At 57.4% G+C, this 10656-nt stretch overlaps 1 protein-coding gene across 3 annotated transcripts in view; it reads right to left on the bottom strand.

Moving 5' to 3' along the window:
* Positions 1 to 1694: 1694 nt before the first annotated feature.
* SGSM2 (small G protein signaling modulator 2) overlaps positions 1695 to 10656 on the bottom strand; it is a 44380-nt gene continuing 35418 nt past the window's right edge. For 2 of the 3 annotated variants that reach the window (XM_055258409.2, XM_055258412.2), the window contains 11 exons: positions 10435 to 10499; positions 10201 to 10346; positions 9608 to 9736; positions 9177 to 9359; positions 6800 to 7186; positions 6411 to 6535; positions 5931 to 6013; positions 5678 to 5787; positions 4775 to 4871; positions 3539 to 3706; positions 1695 to 3311 (listed from right to left, as the gene is read on the bottom strand). In XM_055258409.2, coding sequence (XP_055114384.1) covers positions 3223 to 3311; positions 3539 to 3706; positions 4775 to 4871; positions 5678 to 5787; positions 5931 to 6013; positions 6411 to 6535; positions 6800 to 7186; positions 9177 to 9359; positions 9608 to 9736; positions 10201 to 10346; positions 10435 to 10499 — 1582 coding nt within the window. In that variant the 3' untranslated portion in view covers positions 1695 to 3222. The remainder of the gene's footprint in view (positions 3312 to 3538; positions 3707 to 4774; positions 4872 to 5677; positions 5788 to 5930; positions 6014 to 6410; positions 6536 to 6799; positions 7187 to 9176; positions 9360 to 9607; positions 9737 to 10200; positions 10347 to 10434; positions 10500 to 10656) is intronic. The other variant, XM_055258413.2, reaches the window with a different exon arrangement.

The raw sequence follows: 10656 nt of genomic DNA, 5'->3' as shown, positions 1-10656 counted from the left end.
CGGGCTCCCTCTGCTGGTAGCTCCTGGAAGAGCTGGGTCACTTCCATTAGCCCACTAAGTGTCGCTTTAGGGAAGGGGTAGGGTTAGGGTTAACCCTTCTGGGTGCATACTCAGTGCCAGGCCCTGTGCCCACTGGGAACACAGATGAAGACCCTCCCCAGGCAGTGATGACTTGGCCGTCACTAAATCTTTAGGCAGAAGCTGTACTCAAAGCTCCCACTCACCCATGGCTCAGCTGGAGCTTGTGAGAAAGGGGCCTGTGGTCAGATCAAGTATGAATCCAGGTGCTTCCATTTACCAGCTCGTGCTCTGGAAGAGGAAGCCCTAACCTTCCAGATTGCGAAGGTTCCTTGAGATGGTGTTTGGAGAGCCCACTGTGCTGCTTGCTCTCCCGCCCGAGCTGTCCCATCGTTTTGAAAAGCTGTGGGATCCCCTCTGGTCCCAGGATCCCAGTCCAGTAGTCGGGGGGAGTAGGACAGGATGGAAGTGTGTGAAGGAACTGGGTTACTCCCAGGCCAGGTGAAACTTCCTTTAGGTGGTCACGGCAAAGGGGATTCTGACTCCTCCGGGCAACAGAGTCGGCTGGCGGGTCGGGGGTGTTCACCTGAAGGGCTTATCAAGTTCCCTGGTCCCAGAGCTCTCTCTGCGCCACCTGGTTTCTTTGGGTAGCTCTGGCCACTAGTCTGCATTCTTTTCTAAAAGCTGGATTCAGGGCCAGGTGCAGTGGCTAAAGCCTGTGATCCCAGCACCTCGGGAGGCCAAGATGGGAGGACTGCTTGAGGCCAGAGTTCAAGACTAGCCTGAGCAACACAGTGAGCCTCTGCCTCTACCAAAAAAATACAAAAATTAGCCATGGTGGTGCGCCTGTAGCCCTAGCTACTTGGGAGGCTGCGTTGGGAGGATCGCTTGAGCCTAGGAGTTCAAGGCTGCAGCGAGCCATGATCATACCGTTGCACTCCATTGTGGGAGAGACAGCCAGACAGACTCTGTCTGGCTGTCTCTCTCTGTGTAATAAAGCTGGGTTCAGCCTGCTAGGACCATGGGCTGGGGTCTTCAGCTTTGAGTGAGTGGACAACAGGCCCTAATGTCCAGGAAGCCACTGTCCTCCAGGATAGAAAACGTGTTGGGTGACTGGTGTCTTCTCCCCGGAGCCATCGACGATGGGATCAGTAGCACTCGGGTTGGGGAAGGACAGGAAGAGAGGTGGAGACCCGTTACAGCTGGGCCTGTCTATAGCTCAGCAGGGTCTGACTCCTCCGGACACTCCTGACACTCCCCTCAGGCCTCTCAGACAGTGCTCAGGGGGTGAGAGCCACGCCCACAGGGGCAGCTCCGTCGCCACCGGCTGCAGTGGCGTAGTCAAGCTCCAGCTTCTCATTGCAGCCTGGTCAGGAGGGCAGGCAGGGGGTAGGGATGGGACAGGGACCTTCTCTCATCCACAGGCTAGAGGGGCCACTGGTCGTGAGATGGGGCCATGACTCTGGGGTGAGGTCTCCTCAAGGGCGCTGAGTACTTGAGGTTTGGCTATCAAATCACCCTGACTTCCTGACCAGCCCACACCCTCCAGACTGGCGGCTGGAGTACCTTTCTCTTGGAAACTTTAGTTTTTTGCCATCCTCGCCTTTTGGGGCTGGCCAACTGTGGAGCTTAAAGAAGGCATGCGGTCTCTCAGTGTCCAGTCCCAGAGGCTCCAGTGTTGACAAATGCTATTTATTGGTCTGTTACACAGAAGAGTATAGTTTCTGAGGCAAAAACCATACACACTCTGCTCCTCACAAAACCACGGAGTCACTACGGCAGGCACACAATGGCCACACGTGCTTGGTGGAGGCCAAGGACTCATGGACAACAAGGATGGACAATGGGGTGATCTGGCCCCTAGACAGGCTGTGCAGTGCCCGGGGGCAGGGCTGGGCTGGGCAGGCTGTGCTGGGTGCAGAAGGGCTGCGGGGCCGTTTGTCATGTTTCTCAAATGCACAAAGTCTGCCAGACTTTGGTGGCTGCTGGACAGGCCCCAGCCCCAGGCAGGGCTTTCAGGTCCCAGAGCAAGGCCTAGCCTGCATGTGTTGGGGTGGAGGAGGAAGTGGGGGTGGCCGAGCAAGCAGCATGCCTAGGCCTAGGGGCAGGAGCTATGCCCCTCCTGGCACCCCCATGCACACAGCTCCTCCAAGGGGGTTTCTGGGTTCCTAGGCCTCTTGGCATCCTGAGAAGCATGTGAAAGGCAGAGCTAGCCTTGCTTCTCACCAGGGACGGATGGGGACACCCATGCATCCCCTGCCTCCCGCAGTCTCAGGGATGTGGCAGATGTCTGCGACAGATAATGGGCTGCCCTAGAACCGAGGCCTGTCTCGGAGGGGAGGCTGTGACCGGATTGCTCCCCTACACAGTCACCCTGGGGTTCCTCAGAGCAAGTGCTCCAGTCGCATTCCAGATCATCCACTGACAAGAGCATCACTTACACGTGGTTTTCAGAGAAGTCCCTAATGCAGAGCGCAAGGGTGGGGTGGCAGGAGCGAGGCTGTACAGATACACAGAGGTACACCGTACAGGGCCGGGGAGGCCTGGGGGTCACCTCAGGTGGCCAAAGGCAGTGGCAGTGCTGCTGAAGTGGGCTGCTCCCAGCCAGGGCCCACATCTTTGGACTGCCCCAGAATCTCGGGGGAGCGGCCTGAAGGCGGCCCAGGTCTCCCGCACCCAGGACAGGTGCCTAAACTGGCAGCAGTTCTGGCTGCTCCAGCTGGGGCTGGTGCACGCACAATATACTGGGACTGCAAAGGGACCCTCAGAAGGGACACAGCACAGAGCCTCTCGCCCTCTGCCACCCCAGCTAAGTAGGGCCCAGGCCACTATAGCCCCTGTTAATCCTATGGGGCCCCAGGTTCACTCATGGGCAACAGTCCAGGCTGAGGCTGCAGGTGGCAGTGGGGCTATTCCCAGATGTGTGAGAGGGGAGCAGAGCAGGTGTGTCCCCCAAGGCAGCTGCTCCGAGGCTGACCTCTCCCATCCCAGCCCTGATCTGAGGGCATCCTGGCCCCTGACTTGCCCTGCAGGGTCAGCACTGCCGGGAGTCGGATCCAGGCTCACAATCACTTTGTTAGGAACAGAGGTGGGGTCGGTTGGTGGCTGGGGAGGTCTGGGCGGTGATTCCCCTGCACCTCTCCCTGCCGGAGCCCAGGCGCCTGAGGTCCAGGCGCTGCGCGGCTGCTGCCTCCTGGCCCCAGCTCACTTGTTCTCTATGAGCATCTGCACCTTGTGGACGAGGTCCCGGGCAATCCGCAGGATCTCCTGGGCATCGTGATGCTCAGCACGTTCTGGGGGGAAACGTGGAGAGCTGTAGGGAGGCCCAGAGAAAGGGCAGCAGGCTAGGAGGTGGCTGACTACCCTGCTGTGTTTCCATCTGCTCTGCTAGATTCTTGACATCCCTGCCTTTGGGGAAGGGCCCCCAGAATTCCTGAGAACCCTCCACTGTGTGCGGGGCAGACGTGGGGGCCTCCACACCTCTGCTCAGGGCATCCCGGACGGCTGGACCAGCTCGTACCATTGAAAAACTTGATGATGTCAGTGAAGTCCATGTTGTTGTCGCAGATGATCTCTCGGTAGGCCTCCACCAGGGCGAGGGCGATGAACAGGACAAAGTGCTCCGATGAGATGTGCCTGGCTGCCCAGATCACCTCCCACACAGCAAACACATCCTCATACAGCAGTTCTGGGGATAGTAAGCGGCTGCTGCTCACCTGTCCTAGCCACATATCTGGGGCTAAGGCTGGGATTGAGGCTGGGACTGAGGCTGAGGCTGGGGCTGGGGCTGGGGCTGACACTGGCTGGCCTGGCTGGCTGCTCACGGGCCTCTAAATGGAGCCAGGTGAGGAGTCAGAGCGTCAGGGGCCAAAGTCCTGGGATTCTCTCCATTACACAGAGCCTGGCTCAAGAATGGGGGTTTTGTACCCCATGCCAAGGCCCCATCCTTTTCTTGGGTAATTTCTGCACACTGGGTTCCTGCAGACTCTTCCTGCACTTCAGCCGGGCAGCTCTGTCACAGGCCTCCCATCTTGGTGCTCAGGAATGCTTTGGTTTGAAAAAAGTTTCCCAAACCATGATCTATGAGAGTTGTAATTGTCAACCCTGGTGGCACTTTGGAAGCACCTAGGGAAATTTTGTTTTCTTTTTAATTTTTTCTTTTTTTTTTTTTTTTTTTTTGAGCAGAGTCTGGCTCTGTTGCCCAGGCTGGAGTGCAGTGGCACAATTTCAGCTCACTATAACCTCGCCTCCACTACAGGCACCTGCCACCATGCCCGGCTGATTTTTGTATTTTTAGTAGAGACGGAGTTTCACCATGTTGGCCAGGCTGGCCTCAAACCCCTCACCTCAAGTGATCTGCTCGCCTCGGCCTCCCAAAGTGCTGGGATTACAGGCGTGAGCCACCGCACCCAGCCTAATTTTTTCTTTCTTTTTTAAAAATTAAAGACAGGGTCTCGCTATGTTGCCCAGGCTAGTCTCAAGTTCCTGGGCTCAAGCGATCCTCTCACCTTGACTTCCCAAAGTGCTGGGATTACAGGCGTGAGCCACTGTGTCTGGTCAGGGAGCATTTAAGAACACATAGGCCCAGGCAGCCACAGTTGATGAGTCTGGGCTGGGTGGGGCCCAGGGTACTGGGAGTTTTTCAAGCTCCCCAGGTGGTTCCAAGGTCCAGTTAGGATTGACAACTGTTGCCTTTGGGGAAGAGGGATTTCTCACTGCCCCTGACCTCAGCCCCATGATCCAACCCACTTCTTACCTCTCTTAAAATCCAGCAGGAACCAGCGATAACAGAAGTAGAAGTGGGTGTAGTCTCCATTCTGATGCATCAGCTCAAATAGCTCTGAGTCCAGGATCTTATGTGGGTGGGAAAAGGGAGAGAGGCTGAGCCCTGAGCCGATGCTGCCTCTGGCCACCACTCACGCTCTGCTCACGCCCAGGGATGCAGGCCATCCCCAACCTGGCAGTGGGTCTGTCTGTTGCCCTGTGCCGCGTGGTGCACTCTCTCCCCCTCGGATCTCCTTGTGGAGGGTGGGTTGCTCCTGCTGCCCCTCCCATCACCCATCTCTCTGGGCTGCATTATTTTTAGGGTTATAGGATGTTGTGGGTATCTGATGTCATCAGCAACCCCTACTGTTTGCCAGAACTTTCATGGGCACGAGCATTCACACACACACACACTCCTCCTCAATTTCTAACTGAAACCATGGGTTTTTGTTTTTGGTTTTTGTTTTTTTTTTTCTTGAGACAGAGTCTTGCTCTGTCACCCAGGCTGGAGTGCAGTGGTGCGATCTTGGCTCACTGCAACCTCCACCTCCTGGGTTCAAGTGATTCTCCTGCCTCAGCCTCCCAAGTAGCTGGGACTACAGGTGTGAGCCACCATACCCAGCTAATTTTTGTATTTTTAGTAGAGATGGGGTTTCACGATGTTGGCCAGGCTGGTCTCAAACTCCTGACTTCGTGATCAGCCCTCCTCGGCCTCCTAAAGTGCTGGGATGACAGGCCTGAGCCACCTTGCCCGGCTGAAACCATGTCTTTTAAAATGAAAGAAACTAAGTTTCTATGTCAAGTATGTTTTTGGAATGCTCCCTAGCCTTCCTGTGGACGATGGACCAGCCCAGCACTGCCTGCTCCCATGCCCATGGGTGGCAACCGGCCTCACCTGGATGAGGGAGCGCATGTTGGAAAAGTGGGTGTCCATGGCACCCCCGTTGGGGAAGTTCTGGCTCATCCTCTTCATGAGGTGGCTGAAGCAGCTGTAGGCCAGCTGATCTGAGGGGAGACAGGAGTGAAGCTGGCAGGGCAGGAGACGCAGGGGACAGGGCCAGCTCCCATTCCCACCCTTCCAGACCTGGCCACCCTCTTGTCCTTTCTCCAGCTTATGCAGCCCAGTCCCATGTCCCTCCATCCCTCACCATTGTCGAGGGTGACCAGGAGAGGCGCCAGCAGATCGCACATGCCCTGCACATAGCCCACCTCCAGGTGCTCCCACACGTAGCTGAAAGGCAGGGGAGAGAGTCACTGTGGCTGTGCCCCATTCTTCCTTCCCTCCGGATCCCAGGGGAGACGGCCTCCAGAGCCACCTGCTGCCCAGAAGTCAGCCCTTCCACGACCCTAAGGCATGTACTGTGCACCCCCGACAGGGAGACAACGGGGAACAACCCACCGGCCCCCCAAGGCACTCCGACTTAGGGAGAGACAAGGCCGACAGGCTTGGTATGTGGGGTGGGGGTGCGGGGATGAGGGAAAGCTTCCTTTAGAGGTGTGGCTGAAGTGGAGGTCGGTAGACCCGCTAAGAGTGAAGAGGGGCGGGGGAGGGGTGTGCAGGGAAAAAGCATTCCAGGCGCGGCAGGGTCCCGCCTCCCACTCTGAGCCCCGCCCCACAAGGCACCTACCTGCACATGACGTCTCTGAGCCTCTCGAGGTTGGGGGGCGTGAAGTACCAGTAGTTGCGGTCACATCTCTGCACATCCTTGTCTATGCGGTGCAGGTTTAAGGCCACAGTGTCCAGTAATTCTATCTGGAAGAGTGGAGGGCCCTCAGGCGTGAGACCGGGCAGCCCTTCCCAGGATGGGGGCAGGAGGTGATGCCCCAAGAAATGCAGCAAAACAGGGAACCCTGAGACCAGAGTGAGTCCTCTGGGGATGCTGAGAAATGGGCTCAGAACTCCCTTCCAGGGCAGTCAGGGCACCCCGCCTTCCACCCCACCAACGCTTCCCCAGCTCTGGGATGTCAGGAGGGCCTCTGGGGCGGCTGGAACAGCGCCTGGGGAGCAGGTACGCACGGTGTAGGCAGCCGCGCACACAGCCGCAAGCTCCTCTCCGGCCTCCAGTTCTCCGGCCTGAGAAGGCTTCTCCTGGCTGAGATCCTGGGGCTCCGTCAAAGTGTGAGCTGCAGGACCGGGCCCACTGGAGCCTTCCTCCCCACCGCCGTCCTCCTCTTCGAAGCCCACGCTCTGCCCCTCATCTAGGCTTGACTGGATGCCCGAGGCCACGGAGTAATTGCGAGAGGAGGGCAGTCCTGAGTCTGGAGAGTCGAACTCCACGGAATGCTGCTGCTCCACCACCGTGGTGCCCGGAGTCCCAGCTCCTGCTTCCTGCTCAGGTTTTGGTCTGCAATCTTCAGGGTCCTGGGGCCCCGGGGGTTCCAGATCATCCACAGAGATAAACACCTGGTGGGTGAACACAGGGCGGCTCCACCTGCACTCCAGCACCTTCCTGCAGCCCACCGCCTCCTCGGGCCAGAAGGGAGCTGGAACGCAAAACTCTTCACAGCCCCTCTCCCACCACAGCCTCCAACACTGTCGCCACGGAGCACCAAGCCAGCTTCTGACCCAGCCAGCCAGGCAGAGAGAAACAAGCCTCTGGCCAAACATGAAGACACGTCTTCAGCCCTGCTTGAATGAACAGCCCCAGGTCTTCCTTCCTGTGGCTACTGAAGGGAAGAAGGGGAGCCAGACGGCTGAACGCTCAATGGCCAGTTTGAACTCAGTCTCATTCTAGAAACGCCTGAAGTCATGAGACCGGGAGAATGGCCTTAGTGTTTTGGTGTGGCTGCCAGGACACCCTGGGTGGAGAGAAGGCTAAAGGTTTTAGGAAAAACAAGTTTTGCCTTATTTTCAGTATTGAATGTTCAGCAGGACAAGACAGGAACGTTCTGTAGCAAGTACCTAGTCAGTTCCATTAGCCCTCAGGCAAGGTGGGGAGATGTAAGAAGGAAAAGCAAACATTCTGCCTACTAGATACAGTCCACCACCATGGACAAGGCACGGGGAAAAGAAGAGACGCATACAGAGACTGTTTGGGATTTTTCTTTTTCTATTTTGACCACGTAGGGAAAGCGATGCTAAAAGTTTCTACTTTGGGCAGGAAGCATGAAGTGCTGGGTAAGGCCACAGTTCTGTGGCAATCGAATACGCCAGCGAGGAAGGCTGCTGCTGTCCATGAGCTCAGCAGCTGGGCACTGGCACAGACTGAGACTTTTACAAAACCAAAAGCCAGAGAGAGGGAGAATGTGTTCCTGGATAGGGGATTAAGAACAAAGAACGTGGGAAATGACAATGTGCCTTGTTTGTTCTATTTCTTTTCTTTTTTTTTTTCCTGAGGCAGGGTCTCACTCTATGGCCCAGGCTAGAGTGCAGTGGTGGGATCACAGCTCACTGCAGCCTCAACCTCCACGGCTCAGGTGGGCCCCCCACCTCAGCCTCCCAAGTAGCTGGGACTACAGGCGCACCCCAACACATGCGGCAAAGTTTTGCATTTTTTGTAAAGACAGAGTTTCGCCATGTTGCCCAGGCTGGTCTCGAACTCTTGAACTGAAGCAATCCTCCCACCTCTGCTTCCCAAAGTGTTGGAATTACAGGCATGAGCCATCACACCCAGCCAGTTATATTTAACTTGCTTCAACTTACATTTTCTGTTAATGTTAGTAAGGATTTAGTAAAGTAACAAGAATACACATTAAAGAGGCAATTTTAAAGAAAAAAATTAATAAAAGTGTCCTTAAAAATGAAACTTATCAGTGTTGGTTGGGCCAGGCAGTCACAGTTTAGAACTTGCTGTTCAAAAGGCAGGAGTGATGCCAGAAGGAGCTAGCCTCCCGTGCTCTGAACGAGCCTGGCATAGTCAGTTCTGTACAGTGACAGGCAACATCGCGGGGAGGAAGGATCCCGCCAGTCGACACCAATGGGGCTGCTCTACAGGCTCCCCTATTCTCAGGCCCACAGCTCTCGGGAAGCCTCTGCAGTCAGAGGATATGGGTGGAGAGGGGAAACTGAGACCCAGAGACGGGAAGTTCTCGCCCAGAGACATTCATCTTCTTAGTAGTGGATCTGGGACTAGAACCCAGCGCTGCCTGTTGCTAGCTTTGAGGTCTTTCTACAAGGAGGAGGGCTTCCCTAAATCCCAGTAAGTCCATCTTTCCCTATAGTTGGCTAAAACTGAGCACAGTGTACCCTCACTTTATTCCTACAATACCCAGAGAAGTAGGCGGCAGAGGCACAGTTAGCCATTTCCAGTTGGAGAAAATGAGACACAGGCACATTAGGCCCTTCTCGCAGGGCCCCACCAGTTCCCAGAGGTCAGGCTGGTGCTCAGGAACACTGTGCATAAAACGTGGGTGGCCCCCGAGACCCCCAACCCTCCAGGCCCCGTCTGGCTCACATCGTTGCTGATGGTGGAGTCTCGGTGGATGAGTCGCTGCACGTGGCTGTCGATGCTGCTGCCTGAGGAGAACTTGGTACGTGTGGCTGGGTGGGCCTCCCGCTCCCGCTGCCTCACCACCACCTCGCAGGCCTTCCACTCTGCCAACACCTGCTGGTACCTTGCTGCCACCACTGCGTCCACCTGTACTCAGACCACACCATGACCATGGGGGAAGCGTGCACCAGACCCTCCCCTTCAGGAGCTGGGCCTGCACTGGACCTTGGGTCCTGAGTCTGAGACTCAAGACGGGCCTCAGGGGAAGGGCGGTCGAGCTGCCCTGCCATGCTTCTTTCCAGCTGGGAAGGGGCTGAGGCTTCCAAGGTCCCCTCCCTGGCGTCCCCTGTCCCAGCTCCCCATCTTGCCAGCCCCGTGGGAACAGGCTCCCTCACCTGCTCCATCTCCTTCTTGCTCATGCCAAACTTGTAGTGGCCAAGCAGAAAGGGCCAGACGTCCTTGCGGATCTCGTGCTCTATGCCTCCGTAGTAAACTCGCCGCAGCAGCTCCAGCTCTTTGTAGTTCTGAGGGACCCGGGGAGTCAAGACTGTGCCGCCCCCACAGTCACAGTGGCCCAGCCGGGCGAGCCCCATCCCACGGAGAACGGGCTGGGGCGGGGCCTCTAGTGACTGCTGAAGCCCAGGCAAAGCCTGCTTTGGGGTGGCCACGTCCTCCCGTGCCCCAGCTCACAGCAGGATGAGATCTCGTTCTGCTCTCCTTCCTTACGGGGCAGGAAATGGTGCCCGGAGAGAGGCAAAGCTTTGTCCAGGGTCACAGGCCGACGTGGAGGCAGGACAGGTTCCCAGTCTAGCCCCCTTCCCGTGTCAGCCCCTTGCCCAGCTGCAAGAGATTCTGCCGGGACTCTGGTCACTCCGTGGCATCGGCCCTGGCCTGTCAACCACGCCCACTGCCACATTTCACCCTGAAGCCCTCACTCCTGCCCACCCCAGCCCCTCGACCTGTGGCCCTGGAACCCCAGGGTTGGCACCTTTTTGTCCTTCTGATACTTGCTCCACACGTCCTTAGTGAGGCCCGCGGAGGCCCCCGGGGGCCGGTCAGGTGGGATGATGCTATGATGCACCAGCGCTGACAGGTGGGTCCGCACCGTGGACAGGTGGCGGCAGTGTGCCAGCCCTGCAGTGGGCAGCAGTGGGCAGCAGGGGGCTGGGACCCAGGGCCGCCCGCCCCCAGCCCGCCACAGCCTGGCGAGCCCCACACTCACAGCCATAGAAGGCCCGGGACACGATCTGCCTCTTCATGCTCTCACACAGTAGCCTGAGTGGCAACCTGTGGGAACAACTGGGCTCAGCAGGGAGGGGCTGCGGCCCCTCTGGTGGGAGGAGAGAGAGAAGGGAGGAGGCTCTGTCCTGGGGGACAGGTAAGGCACTGGGGAGGGTGCAAGGAGGAGGAGCCACAGCCCAGCAGCCGTCAGTGGGCGCCCTGT

This window comes from Symphalangus syndactylus, chromosome 20, assembly GCF_028878055.3.
Source record: "Symphalangus syndactylus isolate Jambi chromosome 20, NHGRI_mSymSyn1-v2.1_pri, whole genome shotgun sequence".
NCBI lineage: Eukaryota > Metazoa > Chordata > Mammalia > Primates > Hylobatidae > Symphalangus > Symphalangus syndactylus.
The sequence above is the reverse complement of the archived record's forward strand: the minus strand, read 5'-3'. Positions and strand labels throughout refer to the sequence as shown.